The sequence below is a fragment of the Equus asinus genome, chromosome 7 (assembly GCF_041296235.1).
Source record: "Equus asinus isolate D_3611 breed Donkey chromosome 7, EquAss-T2T_v2, whole genome shotgun sequence".
In the NCBI taxonomy this organism is placed as follows: Eukaryota; Metazoa; Chordata; class Mammalia; order Perissodactyla; family Equidae; genus Equus; species Equus asinus.
The window spans coordinates 76,692,374-76,713,334 of NC_091796.1; the positions used below are offsets into that span (position 1 = coordinate 76,692,374).

Sequence of the window (20,961 nt, forward strand, 5' to 3'; positions counted from 1 at the left end):
CCCCACAACAAATACAGAGCCGGCTGTCTGCATGCCTCCAGAGTGCATGTCCAGTGTGCATGGCCCACAGATTCTGCCTGTGTGGTCTTCCGTGCTTCCCCAAGCAAGCCTCAGCCAGGGAGCTGTAGTCTGTCTCTCCCCACCCTCTCATCTGTCCCCGTCCATGAACACAGCCCTGCAGGGCCTGAGGGGTCAGAGGAAGAGAAAGGAGACTCCCCTGTCCCCTGCTGGCTCTTCCATTCATGGAAGGCTCGTGTCCACAGCGACCCCTGGGCCGTCTGCCTGTGCGGGATGCACGCATAGAAGAAGTAGATCGATCCGGTGACTCCGACGAGGACTATGAGGCTGGAGGAACCGGGCGGTTGCTTTCCTCCCACTGCACCCTGGTGATCCACCCCCCAGAGCACAGCCCCACCTACCTCCTCATTGGCACTAAGCATGAAAAGGTAAGGGAGGGCGCTGGGCCCCACGGCCAAGCTCTGACCTGTGGTTCTGATCTTCCCTTCTCTCTTTCCCCCAAGCTTCCCAAAATTCAAGTTTATTTCCCTCCTGGACATTTTGGCAACCAGTATCCCTGGTTGGGAATATTCCTTATATTGAATTCACCCTCAGTGACCAATGTGTCTTCACTGGGGCCATGAGATAGAAACGTGGGTTCATGGTCACCTGATCCTGAGTCTTTCCTTTTAGACACTGGTGGCCTTGACTTGTGTCAGCCAAACCAGCTGACCCCCACCTGGGCTTGCCCCCTTCAAGGAAGCTTCCTTGGAGCTCTTGCCTCCATTCTCCCCACCCAGCCACATCAGATGGCCTTCCATCCTCTTCCAGGATACGTGGCTTTACCACCTCACAGTGGCTGCCGGTGGCCCCAGTGCCAAGGTGGGCACTGCCTATGAGCAGCTCATAGGAAAACTGATGGATGGTGAGGGAGACCCAGGTAACGCAAGGGTGGCCATCACTGCTTGGGTTGGAGGGTGGTGGCTGGGTAATTGTTGGTCCAGAACCCAAAGAAAGCCCTACTGTACTCCAAAGCTGTTTTAAAACTGTCTAAGCCACAGAAAGGCATGCCCAGCCCAGGCTGCGGGGCTCCGTCTCTGGTGAAGGTACTGAGGTGAGCACTCTGTGTCTAGGGGAGTTTGTCTGGGAAGCAGACTTTCTGGAGACCTGGGTCAGTGTTTTACTTTGTTCAACTTGCAACTTTGCTGGCTGGGCAGAGAGTTGAGGAAAGGAAGCAGCTGGTTAATCTCTAGTTAGAGTTTGTTAATCAATAAATGAAGCCTAACTTTGGGTCAGACTAACCTAAGTCTGGGGCATTTTGGGTGTTTATTTTGCTACTGATTCTCAGGACCCTGAGGAACTAACAGCACCCACCACACTTGACCCTCTCCTGCTGCTCTGTGGCTTGTTTGTTCAGGCTGATACACATGCTCCTCCATCCAGACCTCCCTGCACACACATGCTTGCACTCAGCTGCCCACAGCCTTGCACACTCACCCCTCTGCAGCCCCATGAGCAAAGCAGTAGCTGTCTTCCTGTAAGCCATGCTTGTGAGTGTGCTAAATGCAGTGCACAACTGCATACCCCACACTGCAGACATAAACCCAGCACAACCCACGTGTCCCAGACAGTTAAACCCTTGTCTGCCCCACAGATGAAAGTGGGGGCGGGTGGGAGGCGAGTTCCCTCATCAGTGCTCACTGCCACCTCTCTGGTGTTGTGCTCTGGGCAGATTCCCCCCTCTGGAAGCATCCTATGCTGTGCTACAGCAAAGACGGGCTGTACACGTCCCTCACTACCCTGCCCTCTGAGGCCCTGCAGACGGAGGCCCTCAAGCTCTTCAAGGTAAAGTGGGAGCGGAGCCCAGGCCCACTGGCTGGGGGCACCCTCGCCATGTGCCCAGGCTCTGCCTGGAGCAGTTTTGCCCACCGTGGTGATACCTGGGTAGAGGGGACCCATGCAGTTAGGGGGAAGCCCACAGAGGGCTCTGAAGAGGAAGGGAAAGAGAATCCCACAGCGTCCCCAGCACTTCCTTTATAGCAGGGAGGCCGGAAGCTCAGGGACTTCATCCACAAGCCCTTGGGAAGCTCCAGTGACTCTCCTTGAGGAGTCGCCCTCCTCCTGTAGCAAACAGCAGGAAAGGCCAGGTTTATGTTGCTTCTGGACCTGAGAGATTCTGACCTATTTTAGAATGTTCTTTGTGCCCGTCTGAATATTCTATTTTTTTAAAAAAATGAAAATGTCTTGCTTTTATGTAATGGAAACATTTAGAGAAGGAAAGATTCTATCCAAAAGTAGCCTTCTCAGCAAGCATGGATGCTATCAAGCAATGAAAATGCTCCCTCTTAGAAAGGGCTTTCTGTCATGAACTGGAGCCTTCCATGAGCCCTGGGGGCACGCAGTCTGTCCACTGTCACAGAGGATGATAACCAAGGGACTGTGCCCACCATCATTTCCCTGCCAGTCCTGCCAGCTCTTCATCAATGTGCCAGTGGAAGCCGCCTCGGTGGACTACCACGTGTCCCTGGCCCAGACAGCACTGCAGGTCTGCCTGGTTCACCCCGAGCTGCAGAGTGAGATCTACTGCCAACTCATGAAGCAGACCAGCTGCCGCCCACCTCAGAAGCACTCCCTCATGCAGGTGGGCACCCACGGGGCAGAACAGCTGACAGGAGCCATTGGCAGAGGCTGCCCAGGAGGAGGGAAAGGTGGAAGGAGGTGACCGGGCAGGTATCCTGTGAGCCTAGTAGCCAGTGGGTAGCCTCAGTGCTCAAAGCTGCCTTGGCACAGCTGCCCTCTCTGCGCCCCTTCTGGATGTGTGTGCACAGTCAGATTGTGTGATTGCTAGTCTGGACAAAGCCTGACTAAGTTGGTCATGCTGGTACCCACAGAAGGTTCGGGGCTCTGGTTTGGAGACAGAGGACTGAAGGCTCTGTGGCTCAGGACTGTGAGGGCTGGTGGCACTGCAGACCCAGCATTCACCCTATGCTGCTTATTCCCTGACAGTGCTGGCAGCTCCTGGCTCTGTGTGCCCCACTTTTCCTGCCTCAGCACCACTTCCTCTGGTATGTGAAACAGCAGCTCCAGCGCCATGCAGATCCCAGGTATGTGAGCATCATTTCCACTGCTACTCCAGCACTACCTACTGTAGCACGATTGAGAGGGACGGGGGAAGACTAGGATGGATCAGGTCATCCCTACCCACTGAGATGAGCTCCGTGGTCACAGAGACCTCACCCACTGCTGTGTTCACAGATGGGCACATGGAGATCTGGGCATGCCTGGGCTTCTCTGCATACCAATCCTGCTACACATGGATGTTTTGTGGGGACTCTGACGTGAAGCTACAATACCCCCAAATTGTCCCCAAGTTTTCATCCTCTATTGCCATGCTTTTCTGGCTTCTGGAGAAAATATCCATGCCAGCAACCTGCAGCATCTAAGACCTGAATGACAAATTAACACCTGAGACCCAAGTCTTCAGGGCTTTTTCACAGCCTTCCCAGCTGCAGGTTTTGTCCTGGCTGGTCTGGGTAAGGAGCAGGATGCAGGGATGAGTGGATTCCCTAGTATTCCCTTTTTCTTTCACCTGTCTTTTTAGAAATGAAACTGGCCAGTATGCCACCTATTGCCAGCGAGCAGTGGAGCGGACCCTGCAGACTGGGGAGCGGGAAGCCAGGCCGTCACGCATGGAAGTGGTGTCCATCTTGCTGCGTAACCCCTTCCACCACTCCCTGCCCTTCAGCATCCCCGTGCACTTCGCCAATGGGACTTACCAGGTGAGGAGGCTGGGCATGCTCTCTGTCCTGAGTCTTCTCATCTTACCATCCCAGAGGAGAACACCTTTGGGCCAGGTGGGTGCTAAGCCTCCTTAGGCTTGGCCGATTCTTAATAGGCAAACCAGCAAAAGGATGGGCCTGGGATTTGAGGCCAGGATGGGGGTCGTTAGCGCCAGTGTGGAGGGAGAAGAGAGTTTGAAACACAAAAGTGCTCCACTGTCTGATGCCTGGGAAATAGATCCTTTGAACCCACTGCATAAACAGGGAAGCTGAGACACTGACCAAGAAAGTGGCATGAGAAAGGGCCTCTGAAAGAGTGACAGTGAAGGAGGAGCAGAGCTTATGTCTGACTCCTGGTCACAGTGGGCAGGCCCATCCGTACACACTCAGCCTCTGCATGGGAATATGGAAACCAACTGTCTTTGGCTTTTGCATTCGCCCTTTCTCCTTTCAGCCAAACCTTTCCACCTTCCGGACTCAGACCCTCCATTAGTCCTAGTGAGCCCCACTCAGGAAGTGCCCTCTGGGACTAACACCTCTCCCCTGCAGGTGGTCGGTTTCGATGGCTCCTCCACAGTTGATGAGTTCCTCCAGCGGCTGAACCAGGAGACAGGCATGAGAAAGTCATCCCACTCTGGCTTTGCCCTCTTCACGGACGATCCTTCTGGCAGGGACCTGGAACACTGCCTGCAGGGGAGCGTCAAGGTGATGGCCTTCCCACTAGGCCAGCTGAGCCCCTCCTGAGCCACCTTGGGGCTTTGGGATTTTGGTGGTGGGGAAAGAGCCCATCTGGTGGGTGCCTGACTATTCCACAGCCTGTTTGGTGCTGAGCCCAAGATGCTCCCCTGGCCAGCATTTCTGTGCCAAACTAAAATGCACCCATATAGGCAGAGAAAAGTTGTTTGGGCCCTTGTCTCTGGAGAGAAGATCCCCAGATCCTTCCTCCCTTGAGTGGCTGAGCAGCATCCAAGGGAAAGCTGCTTCTCAGCTCAGTGTCAGAAGGACAGAGAGGCACTTCTCAGCAGCAGCCCCAAACGAACCTGCTGCCAGTTACGAACACACGGGTGTGGGTGGACAACTGTTATGCCCAGGCCCACTGGACGCCGTGTTGTACACTGGCACCTATTTTACCATGTATGCTGTGCTTACAGGGTCAACCACATTTTAAGGAGGTAGATCCTTACAGTACCTCTGCAGGTAAAAGCCCTTGAAAGGGATTGAAGGCCTGTCTTGCACATACGTGGTCTGGTATTAGTGCCACGGGGGTGTTAAGTGTTTGTGGGAATGTGCTGTAGCACCTGAGGAGCATGAGTGTTTTGGCTCCAGTGTCTGCTTTCTTTATGGCAACAGGACAAAGGCTTCTATAGTCTTTTACCACTGCCTGGAAAAACTATGCCCTATATCTTCTTTGTAAATGTGCAGGTGTCTCTAAGTCTTTGTTACACAGTAGGCCTCTGGGTGTATTTGTTGAAGAGGAGAATAGCCGTCAGGGGAATGGAAGCAGAGCCAGTGATGTGAGGCCCTGGTTTTTGACTGAGGCCTGCCTAGCCTCCTGGGAGGCCCCTCAGGTGTTTGGGCCAGCGGAGGCAGCGTTCCATGCTCTACCACTCACGCCATGCACAGGCTACACCTGTCTGTCTGTCTGTGAGTGAACTGTAAGGACCTTGGGTCCCAGGAACATGAGGCCCTGCAGGTCAGCCTCCTGATGGAGGACAGTCACTCAACTCTACTGCTCTGGCTGCTCTGCCAGAGTCCAGCTCATCAGGGGCTTTTCTGACTTTCCTCTTTTGCCTCTTCAAGATCTGCGATGCCATCTCCAGGTGGGAACAAGCCCTGAAGGAGCTACACTCGGGGAAGTCTGAGGGTGGCACGCGCGTTGTGAAGCTGATGTACAAAAACAGGTCCTGAGCACTGCCCGAGGGTGGGGCCAAGCATGAGGGCTGCCACTGGGGTGCCATCTGTCACTTCCCCAACTGGATGGCCTCTCCTGGACAAGCAGGGGGTCCACAGATACAACACTGCATGGTGGTCATTAACTTGGGGCACAGGATGGCTCTGCTGATCCTATGTGAGACCCTGGGCAGCTCAGGCTCTCAGTCCATGTACTGCATGTACACACCCCCACACAACACACCTGCCAAGAAAACAGGCCAATCTTATGGGATGGCTGCATGTGTTATGTTATGACAGTGAAATTTTGTATGAGTACTAGATATTTAAGGCTAAAGAGTAAAGAGCTTCTATACCAATTCCGGGAAATACAGTAGACATCCTGACTTTTTATAAATTCGAGGAAGAAAATTCCATCCCAGATATGTCCCCAGGCAAATAATTTCCATTAGTCTCTTGGAATCTTAACTCATCCAGTTCCCTAGTAAGCTGTGATTCCGGTACCAGATTCCCTCACCACATCCCCTAAGGGTAATGGTGTATTCAGAATTAACCATGTGCTGCTGGTGCTGTATCTCCTCTGTGCCATGCTTGGTTAAATTTTTCTGGAGGCAAAAGAAAATAGGCTCACAAATGGTATAAAAAGAGAAGTTTCTTTCTCTGGAAATCAAGATAAACAGATGCAGAGATGGCCTCATCCAGTTGGGATCCCAGCTGAGTCCTGGCTTCCTCTCACTCTCTTCCCTGCAGGCTGTACTTTCGGAGCCAAGTCAAAGGGGAGACGGAGCGCGAGCGGCTGCTGCTCGCCTCTCAAACTAGTGGAGAGATAGTGGCAGGGAGGTTTCCTGTCAACAAGGAGCTGGCTCTTGAGATGGCTGCCCTGATGGCCCAGGTAAGGTTCTGCTCAGGAGTCAAGAAGGTCAGGACACCACCTTTGGACTCAGGTGGAATGCACCACACAGCCTGAAACATTGGAGACTGCAGATCCTGTGGTGCCCGAGGATAGGGCCGCCTTGCGGTCTCTGCTGTGAAGGGAAGCTGACTCCTGACCCAGCAGGGCTCCTCACTGCAGATACAGGCTATGTGCAGAGCTCTGCAAGTGGGATCCAGGGACCTGGTTTGAGTCCTAGCCACCTTCCCGCTGTGAATCTTGGCCAAGTCGCATTACTTGTGTGTGCTTTAGTTTCCTTTTCTGTATACTAAAGACAAAAATGCCTCCCTGCCTGCCCCCACAGGGTTGTACTAAGTATGATACATAACATTGTGATAAAATTTGTACTTAGAACCGTCAAACATTATAAGTGTAATTAGGAAGAGGAACATGCAGTCAGACTTCAACTCTTCTCCCTCTGACCTTTAGGAGGCCGTCTTGCCAGAGGCATCTGGGATACCTTCATGGTTCCAGTGAGAAAGAGTCTGGATCTACATGCTGGAGAGAAAGGGGAAATGATAATAGTTGATCTTTATAATAATAAACATTTACTGAATACTCTATAGAGGGCCCTGTGCTAAACATTTTGTATGTCTTATCCTTGTTAGTTCTCATCCCCACTTCATAGATGAGGAAATTGAAGCTCAGCGAGGTTAAGTAACTTGATCAGGATTACAAAGCTGGTAAATGGCAGAGTTGGGATTTGAGCTGGGTGTCTGAGTGCAAAGCCCACGTTTGGAACACTCTCCTGTGCTCTAGGATCTATAGCATCTTCAATCCTGTATCTCAGATTTTTGGCTCAGAAGCCAGAATTTCTACATAGTTTTCCCTTGTCTGCCACCGATTAACTGTGTCTTTGGATAAGGCACTTAACCTTAGCTGCAAAATGAAAGTAGGTCTAGACAATCTATAACATTCTGGGACCTTAGGATTTAGCATTGATGAAACTTGAGGTAAAGAGTCTGTTCACAAGAAGTGTTTTTCACATCCATTCACATACCCCCAATAAAGTAATGACGTAATGGTTTATTTCATCTCTCCAACAGCCCCACCCCCACCCCACCCACCTCGAGATCCTTGACCAGTCCCTCCATATGCTTCTACCACAGGTAGAGTACGGGGACTTGGAGAGGCCCATCCCGCCGGGCCCTGGGGGCACACACCCTGCCAAGGCTCAGCATCACCTCCAGCAAGTCCTAGACAGGTTCTACCCAAGGCGCTACAGACATGAGGCACCCCCTGAACAGCTGAGGTAGGTTGCAGCGTCTTGAGGGTAGTTCCTGTTGGGGAGGCCTGGGCTGCAGAGTTGGGGAAGGCCTCACAGCTTCAATGAAAACATGTTGGCACTTCACTGGCACCTTCTCTCCATCCATCCCAACCAGGCACCTGGCAGATCTGCTGACCACAAAGTGGGCAGCTCTGCAAGGCTGCTCCCCTCCTGAGTGCATCCGCATCTACCTGACAGTGGCCCGGAAATGGCCTTTCTTTGGTGCTAAGCTCTTTGCTGCTCAGGTAAGTGCTGCTGGTTTCCAGAGCAAGCAGTGGTCACCACACCCTAAATTTCTCCTGGAGCTGCTGTCCCCATCTGCTCATGGTTGAGCCCGTCCAGGCTGCAGCCCTGCCTGCACACTAGAAGCCAGCAGGGGTCACTATCTCCACCCATTTCTGCTGCCTCCAGATTTCCATGGTCCAGAGCAGAGTTGTGATCATTGCTTTCGGGCCAGGATTATTTCTGAATGACCCTCAGCTTTCCTTTTTTGACTTCTTTCTCAATGCTCCCCCTGAAAAAAAAGATAGGATCAACTAATTCACACACAAGGGTTCAGCCTTGATAGCCTGCTTAAGAAGGCTTCCACTTAAAAAAAAATTTGAAAGATAGAATAATGTATAACCTAAACAAATACATGTCTACTGACTTGGCATGGCCACAGGGGACTCTAACTGCACAGGCAACAGTTAATATCTCCTGCATGAAGGCCAGGTGGCTGGTAGTGATTTCAGTCAAAACTTTTCTTCACTGGGTGTCTGGTGTGCACAAACTTTATACATAATCATAGTATCCTGTCCCTGAAGTTGGATCATGATCCTGTTCACTGAAGGTACAGAGTAGACAATAGACATTCACTCATTCATTCAGCAAAGAATTGTTGGGGCCAGCCCCATGGCCGAGTGGTAAAGTTTGCATGCTCTGCTTGGGCAGCCTGGAGTTTTGCCAGTTCAGATCCTGGGCGTGGACATGGCACCACTCGTCAGGCCTTGCTGAGGCAGTGTCCCACATGGCACAACCAGAGGCACTCACAACTAGAATATACAACCATGTTCCGGGGGGGAGGAGGGGTATGGGGAGAAGAAGAAAAAAAAAGATTGGCAACAGATGTTAGCTCAGGTGCCAATCTTTAAGAAAAAAAGTTGTTGAGCTCCTACTGTGTCTCAGGCCTTTGTGCTGGTTGTTTGAGGTTACAGGAGGTGAGTAAATCAGACACAGTCCTTGCCTTCATGGAGCTTCGCATTTAGTGGGGGAGATAGACATTAACCAGATAATCACAAATGTTTTCCCTAAATATAAATAAATTCTTTTACAAGCTGTCACAAGTGCTATGAAGGAAAAGTACAGGGATGTTATAATGGCATATAACAGGGGGACCTGCTTGGTCTGGGAGGTTGGGGAGTTTCTGAAGAAGGTGACTTGTCTGTCCGTCTCTCTCCCCAGCCTCTTGGGTAGGAGGGAGAGGAAATGTGGATTGCCCTACTGCAGCCCTGGCTGGGAAAATTAGTCATTCCAGGAACTGTCCACCAAATGGTCACTTTGCTCCCTGGTAGGGCCTAAAGCCCGTAAGATTACATTCTTGCTTTCCTATTTCTTTTACAGTCCCTAGGAAATTGGTTGAAGCAACATGCACTTCAGCTGGGAAAGACCTTGGTGGAATGCTGTCAGTTTCTGAGAGCTAGGAGAAAACAGCCTGTTCTCCATGCCTGTGACAGAGCCACTAGGGCTGGCCTTTGTTCTGCAGTACAGAGCTTCCCAACCAATGTCCTATGGCAGGATGGGCTATAGGTTCTCCAAGAAAGTGATCCCCTCCCTCCTCAGGATAGTTCACAGGTGGCCAGAACCCCAAGGCCAGATGCCTCCTGTCTGTTTGCTTTAGCATGCTGTACAAATACCATCTTTTATGTTTTCCAAGATAAGGAAAAGGTTGGAAATTACTGCCTAGCAGATCCCTGGATGTGCCTTCTTCCTCAGAAAGCTCTTATGGTTCAGAATCTAGCTATGGATATGTCTGATGGGATTTTCCTGTTTCCCCAGCCTGCACAGCTGTCTTCCAAGGAGAATGCTCTGGTGTGGATTGCTGTGAATGAGGATGGTGTCAGCATCCTTGACCACAACACTATGGTATGGAATGATGAGGGCTGGCTCCCTGACCCCTCCTTCTCCTGAACAGTGTCTTTTCTTCTCCTCTCTGGACTCAAAGGCCTGAGCTAAGTGACCATGGTTACCGCCCCCCCCCCCCCCCAAGCACTGCTGTCCTCCAGACAAAGCTTATAGACGTTCAAGATGTAGATCTCCAAATTATGGCCACTTTAGAGTTCTCCCTTCCTGGTTAAGGCTTCCTGTGCCCAGAAGAGGCAGGGGCTGCTGGCTCCTGGCTCAGGAGGCAGGTGGAAAGTTTCCCCAGAACTAACTGGCTCTTTCCCACAGCAAGTGCATGTCACTTATCCCTACTCTTCCGTGATGACCTTTGGTGGTTGTCGGGATGACTTCATGCTTGTGATTAGATCCAATCCAGACCACAGCTCTGGAAAAGGTCACATTGAGAAGTTGATCTTCCGGATGGCTGCTCCCAAGGTGGGTCTGACAGCTGCTAAAACATTTTACTCTGATCTGGTATGATGAGGCAGGCTTGGGAGCTTAGAAAGGAAGCTGGAATTATGGAATTATGACAGTACTCTAGAAGGGCCCTGTCTCAAATAAAACTTGTCACCTTGTCTATAGTCAGTGCTCCAAAGGGTTCAGGTGGAGTCTCATCTCAGCAGTCACTGTCGAGCTGGTAGATGAGGGGCTGGCTGAGGTGGGGAACTCACTCTGGTCCACCTACTCCTGTGCGCTTCACATTGTCTTTTTGAGTTCTCTCAAGCCCGAGCCATGCAGACTTGAGTCAGGTGCCCATCCGTCCTTCCCCTCCTTGCAGCAGGCCCAGGGCCAGGGCCGCTTTTTCCTCAGTGCCAAAACTAATCACAAAGTGGGACAATCTGCACATGCTCCCCCTTCCTTGTGGTCTTGAAAATGGTCCAAAGACCTCTTTTGCTTTAAAGGCTTTGTTCCTTCTCAGTACAGAGAATGCTGACTAGCAAAAATAACCTAAATTCTGATTTATAGTTCCTGACTCCCTTCTGAGTAACTGGAAACCCTGTTGTTTCAATCCTAAAGTTGGAGTTTGCCAAACCTCTTTCTCCTTTTAATACCACCTCTGCCAAAGGAGAGGATATCCAGAGCCCTTCCCTTCCTCCAGGGACGCCCCCTTGGAGATAACCAGAGGGGAATATTGCTCTTCCTGTCCTCAGGGCGGGGTATGGTCTATCTCAGAGGACCTCCAGACCAACAGGTGCCCATTTCATTGGGCCTCTGAACCTCACAGTAATAATCCCCTTTGGACATTTTCTCCTGGGTGGGTATTTTAAGAGATAAAGAAACTGAACCCGAGGGAGGTTATGTACCCAACATAACAGCTAGTGAGAAAGTGACAATTCAAGCCAAGGCTAGTTCAATTCCTTGGTTTCTCTGTTGTCTCCTTAGATTGCAGAGGCAACCTTCATCATGGCCAGCTACATGAACCACTGCTCTGCAACTGTGAACCCACCCACCAGCCCGCCTGCTGCCCGCCAGCCGTGGGAACTGGATGGACGACAGTTCTTTCCTTCTGTTCCACGAGCTGCCAAGGGGCCAACATTGCTGTGAATATTCCTCCTGCCCCCCCCCCCCCCCCCACCTGGTGCCTCTAGGATTAGAGATGTGCATCCTGGGGAAAGATACTACTGTGATGAGTCTAAGAGCCCTCCCTCCAACCCCCGACCCCCACCCCAGCCCCGGTTCATTCTGTGAAATGTGTCTTTTAGTGTCCCTGAAGCCTTTACTCTCTAGGTGCCTTATAGTCTGTTTCAGGGCCCAACTTTTAAAAATCCAGACCCAGTAAAAAAAAAACACTTTTTTTCCCAAGAATACTGAGCTCTGGATGCTCTCTAATTCCAGGAACAAACAGGTTCCTGAGGGCCTCAATGCTGTGAGTCAGGGCTTTCTGCACTGATACTCTCAGGGAGGCCAGTGCTTTTTATATCGTATATGGTCCTTATGTGGGGATTTATACTTGAAGTTTTCCCAACATCCCTGAACAGCATAGGACTAAAATTTCCCGTTCACCTGAACTCTGACAAAGGCCTAGAACTCACTAAAACTGGGCTTCCTTTCCCTTCCCCTACTGCAAACGAATAGGCACTTGTAGTTTTGTAGTGCCCCTTCTGGGGCAGCAGCTCCTATCACTGCAGGACAAGACGCTGTCCCTGCTGAGACTGACGCTGATCTCCCTCACACTGGACTGTCAGCCCAACTGAGTACAAGCAAGGGCAAGGGGTAGGTCCATCCTGACCTCTCCCTGTCTCATTTAATGACTGGACAGGGCTCAGTGAAGGCTGTGCTCACTACTGTAGGACGAGGTGGTCATCACTTTTCCCCCACTCTTTGAAAGACCAAGCAAATGTGCTCTGCTTTTTGCTGCTCTGTGATGCCACCAAAAATGAGTCAGAAACAGAAGACCCCTCCAGGCACCTGGGCTCTTCAAGACTTCTGGCGAGCTTCCGCTGGAATTAGTTTGAGGGCAGAGGGCACATATGTGGTATCTGTCCTAGCCTAAGAGCATCAGGTAAAAGAAACAGAAAGTTTCCTTCACCTTTTGTCTTCTTGATGATACCAGCATCCCCTCATCCTCAACTGAGACCTTCTGTTGAGTCAGAGGAGGTGATCTTTGTCTCTGCCCTCCCCTAACAGGAAAAAAAAAGACGAAAGAGTTCATTCATACTCTGATTTTCCAAGATTGGAGAAACTGTTTTATTTCATAGCCCTAAGGCAGTCTTACCATTTGTCAATACAGTGCTGAAAACTGTATGAGTTTAGCATACAAGAACCAAGCCTTTAACCCCAACAAAGTGTGTGTGTGTGTTGCACACTGCAAAAACTGCAAGGCTGGAACTAGTTTATCTGAACACCTCAGCTGCTGTAAGTGTCCCCGCTCACTCTTTAAACTGACAAGCATGATGAAAAAAAGCACAACAGAGTGTCTGCCTCTTTTAAATGAACTTGACTTTGCAAGGCTGGCAGTTTTACAGCTATCTCCCATTTCTGTTCCTGCCCTCCACCCAGGATTTGGGATCTAGCTGAGACATTTCTACCTCGAACAAGTCACATGTCACATGTCCCACAGGTTCCTCAATAACCCCTCTGGGGCTGGTGTAAAAGGCAGAAATTACAGCTCTGGTTTTGTAATATCCTGAATGTCCCTATGGTCAATGAGGATGTTATCTACCTGGGAGTTTTAAAAAAATATATGATCCCCACAAAAAAGTGAGGATGGAGCTGTGTTCATACTGAATTTGGGGGTTAAGCTATTTCCCTCACCCTATCTCCTTCCCAACCCTTCAGGAATCCTCCCTTAAAAGTTTATTAATTTTATACAGAAGAAACTGCCTTATAAACAAAGCCTTCTGTAGTTTGTGTGTGTATCCTTCTTTAACGTTTCTGGAAACCAAAGTTGAATTTCTGTCTGGCCTTTTGTCTCATCCCTCTTGGCAAAAGAAGTTTTTGAAACCATAGACAATGCAGCGTAACGGAAGGGTATTAATGTGCTTGACACCCATGACTGAAATGCTACCTTCATGTTTGTCAATAAAAAGCAGCTGTCTGTGAATCAGGCAATTATCGTGTATGTTTTGGAAGGAGATCTGTTTATTAAGAAAGTTGTCATAAATTAACCCTGTACAGAAAACAGGAGCTGGGCGGACAGAGACTAGTCTCTTATAGGATACTTTTTCCTGCTAACCAGTACCCGAAGAAATTTTTTTCTTAACTTCTATACAGAGGTACTAGGCAGTTGGAAATTATCTTTCTCAAGAGAGATCTGATATCACTTTCCCATTGTCTTGTTCCACAAATTTAAACAGAAAGTAAACCTCAATGTGCTTAGGAATTTTACAAAGTGCTTTGTGAACATTACTTTTGACATATCCTTTCATAAGGTCTCTCCTCAGTTGGTAAGGTAGGCAAAACCTTATAAGGGGAACGCTAAAATACAAATAAATACTTGGCTCAACATCACACAGTGAATTAGGTTTCCAGTCACCTTCTCTATGGTTCTGAGATCCACTGCATCCACACTGGTTCCTAGGACTGTGTCCACCTGATGGCTTAGAATACAGAAAATAAACCAGCCACTATGGCTTAGGAGTCATCTCCCATGGAAGACAATACTGGCCTTCTGAATGCTGGGACTCACGGGCTTGCTGAGGTGGCTTTCTGGTGTGCCAGGATCTCCTGGCAGCTCCTGTAGACTTCAATCAAGCAGTCCAGCCGGGGCTTGGCACTCTGAATTCCAAAGGGGAGAAATGCAGAGTCGGGATGAATGTAATAGAGTGCCTAGTGGTGCTGCCTCCATGTGCAACCTCAATCTCTCACCCACATCCAGGGGTCTAACTGGCATGAGTGTGAGTCAGAGAGGCAGAAGTTCAGGCCTCACAGCATCTTTCTGGGAGGAGTCCCAGACTGAGCCCACAGCCCAGCCTGTCAACTGTGTGAAGCTCAAAAGACAGTTTTTAATCTGTCTAAACTTCATGACCTCCACCTAAGAGCAAGCAAGAGGAATAATAAGGACAGACCCTCTCAGGAAACGTCACAAGCTGTGAAACAGTCCTCAGAGACAATAAGGGCAGTTTAATATGTAGGAAAAGCTACAGAGGGGCCGGCCCCGTGGCCAAGTGGTTAAGTTCACGCACTCTGCTTCAGCAGCCCACGATTCGGATCCTGGGCGTGGACATGGCATTGCTCATTAGGCCACGTTGAGGCGGCGTCCCACATGCCACAACTAGAAGGACCCACAACTAAAATATACAACTATGTACTGGGGGGATTTGGGGAGAAAAAAGCAGGGAAAGAAAAAAAAAAAAGAAAAGCCACAGAATGGGAAAAATATATGTGGAAAGCATATTTAATAAAAGTTTACTACCTAAAATATATAAATAGTTACAAATGCATAATCAATATTTAGATTCTACTTGATTAATAGAGGAGATGAATAGTTTAAAACAAGTGGAAATACTGCTAGGTAATACTTAAAAGGAAATAAGAAAAGTCTCTGTCATTTAAAGAGATACAAATTTAATAACTTTAAATTCCCTTACCTACATACTAAACTAAAAAATAGCTAAACCCACTGTTAACCAGGACTGTAGAAAAACAAGTACAAATTCCCCAAAGTATGGTAACGTTGTCCAATCTCTGGAGCCAAATCTAAAACACTGTAAAACTCTATGAAACTATTCATAAGCTTTAATAAAATAATTGAACTATAATGCAAAAGAATTTTAGCTTAGCTGCCTTAAATCCTTTGTGAAAAGAGAAGGGCAGTGAGGCAGAGTTAACTGCATACATAAATACTTTATATACCTATAAAGTAATTTATTATAATCATGTTTGTATAAGTGTTGTTTCATAAGAGCAAAGCAAAAAATAACCTGGGCATGATTTCAAAAACCAGCAATAGAGTGGCTAAATAAACTGATACTCGACATGATATAATTATTTAAAATAATAAGTATAATGGCCTTTGTAGATGCATAAAAATATGCATATTAGATTTAAAAAGCAAGATACAAAATAGTGTATAACAGTATGTATAGATCGATACCATCTATGTAAAATCATATAATGGTAGACTGACAGAGTCAAAGTAGATGAATGGTAATTTATAGGCAGAAGTTGCTATATATTTATTCTTTCTCTAAAATATGTATAAATTTGTAATATTTCTGGAAGCCTATATTTGCCTCAGAAAGGAACTTCTGAAATAACTAAAATCCTAATTCTCACTAAAAATAGCTGTCAAGTATCCTCAAATACTTTACTCTTCACAACAAAAGTTTCACATTCCTACTGAACATAAGTAGCAATGGATATGCAGACTAGGGGAAAGGTGGAGGACTTCTTTGGAGAAGAAACTTCAGTGTTCTGTGCTCACCTGGAAGACAGGTACTACTTGAGATATCCCATGTGGTTCCACTGGATCCTTCAATAAAATGCAGAGGTAGTAAATGACCTTCTGCTGTAAGAAAATAAACCAGATAGCAGAGATCTAAGTGAAACTCATTTTGTTTTCTTTTTCTTCAAGGGATGGCTCAAAATTTTTTCATAAATGGTTATCTCTAAGTAGTAGAACACTTGATAGCTTTTGAAGTGAGGGAGAAGTATAGTCTCATTCTTTAAATGAAAAGAGACAAAACAACAACCAGAGATGATTTTGAAGCTGGGTTAGAAACAAGTTGAAACGCTGACTCCCTATCCATGAAAACCCACTGCATCTCTTTAAAAATAAAGGGACGTTTCTTTTCAATATAAGTTTCACTTTTATCGTTTATAGATATGCCAGCTAAAAGGGAAACACTGCAAGTACTAGAACAGAGAGTCCTCAAGTTTAATTCTGTGACATCAAATACTTTAGGTATTAAGACTCAGTTCAGATCCAGGCATACCCCATAGGCTGCCTCCTCCAGAGAGGCCTGTAATACTTACCACTTAAATACTTACCATGTAAATAGCCTCATTAATGACAAGATCCTTCACCTTGCCCATCTCAATGAAGGTGGTACTTTCTTTGCCTGAGGCATAAGATGAAGTCATCTGGATGCCAAGGGAATCAATGATTAAGAGAGTCTCCTGATCAATCTTCACAAAATGGAGGTAACCAAGCAGGCCTAAGAGGGTGATGAAGATGGCAGCAGAGAGGATCATGCTCTTCTAAAGAGAGAGCCAGACAAAGGCGGTAAGATTACCAAATGGTCCTCCACATATATCTCTGCTGTTTAATACATCAACTCCAGGCAATGCAGAAAAAAACCCATTGTTCTGCTTTGAGTTGAACAGATGGGAGGAACATCCATGGAGGAAGAGGAAATCACTTTTATTTGGGCTCTGAAGTGCTATGAAAGCATGTGATAAAATACACCCACACAAATAATGGATAAGTGTGGGGAGGAGGACCTCCATCAGGAAAACATCCACCATTACACCACTCTTGAGGTTTCTCTTCCAAAATTGCAACTTAAGGACTCAGATCTTTTCTTCTCACACTCCATTAGTACACTATATAGTGCAAAATCATAGACTGAACAATAAAATGCTTAGCACAGTGTAGGAGACAATACTCAACAGCCACTCCTCCTTCCTAATTGAACTTGGAGTGAATCATGATTGGTTCCTACTCCTTCTGCCAATGATTGGTTTAGAAATGGACACAGACAACTCCGGGCAATGAGATGTGAGGGGAGGTCTTCTGGAAAAATAAGTCCATCTTAAAAAGAGATCTTTGGAAGAGAAGGCTCCTTCATACAAAGGTTTTAATGCCTGTAACTACTACAGTCTCTGCCGGACCATATGGAAAGCTAGGCTGAGGACAAGTAGAGTACACCAAGGGTGGAAGCAGTAAGATGAAAAGAACCAAAAGCAACTGAGTCACTTCTAGAGTCCTCCTACTTCCTGAATTCTTGTTTTGTTAAATAATAAAGATCTTATCATATAGGGCTCTTTTCATTATTTTGGGTTGTGACTAAATCATGTGTTAAGGCAGGCTGACTGACTAACTGAAATGACTAACTAATGTATTAAAGGCTCAAAAAATGGTATTTATTCCTTTGATTCTAAGACACATTTACAACCTTTTAACATTTCTGAAGTTGAAATGTGTTTTTTATTGATGTATGTTTCTTTCATGTGGCATTGTTTTCTCTTTTTTTCCAAAAAGCTATTATTTAGAAGGATGGCACAGAAAAAAAAATCCTTGATGACCTAGAATCAAGAGATTCAGTAATTTACGAGTGTCATTCCTTGAGGGAAGGAAGTGTCTTACTATTCTTTATTACTGATAAGATGCCCTCTTTGACCTAACTCTAGTCAAGCTCTTCTAAACCTTCGGCCTTGGCTTCCATCCTTGTTGGGCCTGCACTGCCCAACAAGTTGTAGCAAGAATCTTGCTAAGTCAGTTTAGAGAGAACCCCCACTCTTGCTATCTGATCACCCTGGCCTGCCTTCAGCAAGAATCCTGTCAGGTCAGTTTAGCCAAAATCTCTCTTTACCCCCACCCACCCCCTCCTGCTCCTTGGCTATAAATTCCCACTTGTCCGTGCTATATTCAGAATTGAGCCCAATTCTATACTGAGGTCTCTCTTCTCCTACTGCATTGGTTTCTGAATAAAATCTGTTTTTACTGCCTTAACTACTGACCGGCTCTGGTCTTCTTTGACAGTACCTTTCAACTTTCTTCTACCTAGCACATAGTAAGTATTAGATCAGGGGTCTGCAAATTATTTGGGCCTGAGATCTGTTTTTGTCTGGTCCACCTTGAGCTAAGAATGGTTTTTACAATTTTTAAAGTGTTGTTTAAAAAAAAGAAAGAAAAAGAAACAAAAGAATATGAGACAGAGACCTGTAAAGTCTAAAATATCTACTATTTGGCCTTTAAAGGAAAAGTTTGCTGACTTCTGTGCTAGATAATTATTTGTTGATCAATGAATGGAGGATGGAGAAATCTATGTGCTGGGTCTCTGATGATCCAGAAATATCTACTTTGAGTTACTTAAATGCCCAGTATCTAGTACAGTATCTTGTACATAGTCTGAACTGAATAAGCATTATGGAAGGATAGAGAGAAATAAAATTCAGTTCTGGCCCTTAAAGATTTATTAGAGGCAAGACTAATACATATAAAATATTTTGGGAGAATACCATGATACTGACAATAAGTGCCTAAGAAAGGGTTAAAAGAGAGAGCCAGAAAAAGAAAGATTAAAGCACACAGGAATATCCCATGAAGACTTCCAAGGAAGCAGAATTTAATTGGTGCAGAGGAGGTGGCGGCTATTGACAGATATACTTAGTTGAGAAAAGGGGGAAGGACATTCCATGTTGGAATAAATAAGGTAAAAACTTGGAATTTTAACAGAACTGTGAATTCAAAAACTGGAAGGAATGAAGGGATAAAGAACAGTAAATGCCTAGAGAATCTGATCCATATCAGCTTTTCAATAAGGTAATCCCTGCCCAAAACTTCATTACTACTTGCATTTTTTTATACTTCCTTCGTCTGTCTGAAATTCTAACAATTCAATATTCATTTGGGTTGAAGTTAAGCCACGTTTTAACGAACTCCTCATGAGATTTCTTCTCACTCCTAGCTGAGATTCATTACTCTGACGAATAGTTTTGAATGGGGGGGGAAACATAAGAAATTTTGGTACACAGAGCCCTTAGGTGTCACAGTGGAGTTTAAAGGAAGATGAGGTTACTGAGTCCTAGGCGCTCGATGGGGGTAAGTGGGATATACTAGGATGAGAGAGATGAGTACAAAAGGGACTGGCATGAAAACAAACTTCTCCTAATTAAAAAGGTTGCCTAAGCAAGCCCTCCCCAAAGAGGAGACATCATAATGTAGTGGAAAAGAAAGGGTTTCAGAGTCCGACAGGCCTGGGTTTGAAGCCCAGATACGCCATTTACTAGCTTTGTGATTTCGGATAAGTTTACTCTTTCTGGGCTTTCCTTTTCTTCTAAAGTTGAAAGGAGGCATTCAGTAAAGCAGCTGGCAATTAGTGGGCATTTAATAAAATATCTGTTCCCTCCTCCTCACATAAGCACATGGTCAGAACGCAGGCTAGTCTTAAAATTCAACTATATTATAAATTAAATCTTTTTTATTTTGAGGGGGAAGGACTATCCTGGCAACTGAGCCATTTCAACTGACTTACGAACAAACTTTTCAATACAATTTGGTACAAATTACGGCAGTCTTAATTCTGCATATATCTATGCTAAATTACCATGCTCTCAAATAGGCTCTGATGGAAAAAAGCTAAGGGATGCACTAATGGCAACAATATCCAAATTATAGAAATAAATAGCCCTGCTGCACTTAGTTCTGGTCAGATCACTCCTAGAATAATATATTCAATTCAAGGCACCATATATGAAACTAAACTCATCCTGAAAAGGGCAATTAGGATCGTTCTTTTTATTTGAGGTCTATCACAAAGCTACCCCTTGTGACCCTCACTATACTGTGAAGCTGGCATGGCAGATATTAATTCCACTTTAGAGATATGTGAAAAACTGAGGCTCCGAAAATAGGATTGAGTCTGGAAACTGAGCATAGGAACCACTCATCTCTGAAATTTCATAATTCTTTGGAAAGAACTTGAAGTTGGGAAGGGAGGGGTAAATTGCCTTGAAAAACAGAGATTAGGAAGAACCAAAAAAGCTGCTATCAAGCTCTTCAATAACTCGTGTGTGTGTATATACACACGTACACACATTGTGGAGGCAAAGACAGTTTCTAGAAGACTATATAAGACATTGTTAGCAGTGATTCCTCTGAGGAGTGGAAGTGATGGATGAGGACGGGCCACTTAGTTCTCTGAACTCTTGAAACTGAATTACTATGAGCATGGACTCAGAGCACGTGTAAGTTAAAGTTTTAGGCTGTCGCGCACAGACAACAGGTATGCGGGGTGGAACCACAGAGCATGGCAGCGACCCCAGACAGGGGTAAAGTACACGAGCACAAACTTCAGTAAACGTAATGAAAAGAACTGTCCGGCAGCGAAATGGCGTCCCCAGAACCAGCGACTTCTCGCCCTCCGGCCCTACGACGTTAGGAGGGTTCGGCTAGAGGTCCGGGCTCGACCCTAAGACCCCAAAGGCCCTTCCAAACCCAAGCCCCCAACTCCGAACTCGGGGAGGGGCCGACCAGCCTTTACCTCGCACAGGGTGAAGAGTCCGTAGGCCGCTAGCCACACGGTGCAGGTGACAGCGGTGAGCGAGCGCAACGAAAGCCGAGGGCAGCTGACGCAGAACTCCCGGCAGGATGGAGAGTAGTAGCGGCGCTGCAGAGCCAGGCGACCGCCGCAGATATCCGAGAAGCTCTGCTCGGCCTCCATGATCCGGTCGCCCCACCCGCCCGGCCGGCGCCGCTCTAGCCCGCCCGCCGCATCCTCTCGCCGGCTCTGGACCCACTTCCGGAGAACAGGGTTGGCCACGCCCCTCCCGGCGTTCCGCGCAGCCGC

The 20,961-nt window shown here is 47.1% G+C and overlaps 2 protein-coding genes across 11 annotated transcripts in view; one reads left to right on the forward strand and one right to left on the reverse strand.

Moving 5' to 3' along the window:
- The window catches only part of PLEKHH1 (pleckstrin homology, MyTH4 and FERM domain containing H1), a 49,594-nt gene extending 36,069 nt beyond the window's left edge, over positions 1 to 13,525 (forward strand). For all 9 annotated transcript variants that reach the window (XM_070513836.1, XM_044773825.2, XM_070513841.1 and 6 more), the window contains 14 exons: positions 264 to 446; positions 829 to 937; positions 1,730 to 1,842; positions 2,462 to 2,638; positions 3,004 to 3,101; positions 3,599 to 3,776; positions 4,326 to 4,481; positions 5,577 to 5,677; positions 6,417 to 6,558; positions 7,707 to 7,849; positions 7,980 to 8,109; positions 9,902 to 9,988; positions 10,295 to 10,441; positions 11,390 to 13,525. In XM_070513836.1, coding sequence (XP_070369937.1) covers positions 264 to 446; positions 829 to 937; positions 1,730 to 1,842; positions 2,462 to 2,638; positions 3,004 to 3,101; positions 3,599 to 3,776; positions 4,326 to 4,481; positions 5,577 to 5,677; positions 6,417 to 6,558; positions 7,707 to 7,849; positions 7,980 to 8,109; positions 9,902 to 9,988; positions 10,295 to 10,441; positions 11,390 to 11,551 — 1,926 coding nt within the window. In that variant the 3' untranslated portion in view covers positions 11,552 to 13,525. The remainder of the gene's footprint in view (positions 1 to 263; positions 447 to 828; positions 938 to 1,729; positions 1,843 to 2,461; positions 2,639 to 3,003; positions 3,102 to 3,598; positions 3,777 to 4,325; positions 4,482 to 5,576; positions 5,678 to 6,416; positions 6,559 to 7,706; positions 7,850 to 7,979; positions 8,110 to 9,901; positions 9,989 to 10,294; positions 10,442 to 11,389) is intronic.
- On the reverse strand, positions 12,663 to 20,929 carry PIGH (phosphatidylinositol glycan anchor biosynthesis class H). 2 transcript variants are annotated; one of them, XM_014835864.3, is made up of 4 exons: positions 20,656 to 20,929; positions 16,439 to 16,648; positions 15,873 to 15,956; positions 12,663 to 14,224 (listed from the first exon to the last, which is right to left on the reverse strand). In XM_014835864.3, exons 1-4 carry the CDS (start codon positions 20,833 to 20,835, stop codon positions 14,132 to 14,134), a joined length of 567 nt encoding a protein of 188 aa, XP_014691350.2. In that variant the 5' UTR covers positions 20,836 to 20,929; the 3' UTR covers positions 12,663 to 14,131. The 2 variants fall into 2 exon arrangements, with proteins under 2 accessions (XP_014691350.2, XP_014691351.2); XM_014835865.3 differs by having other exon boundaries at positions 15,873 to 15,920; positions 20,656 to 20,922.
- Between the last annotated feature and the right edge of the window lie 32 nt (positions 20,930 to 20,961).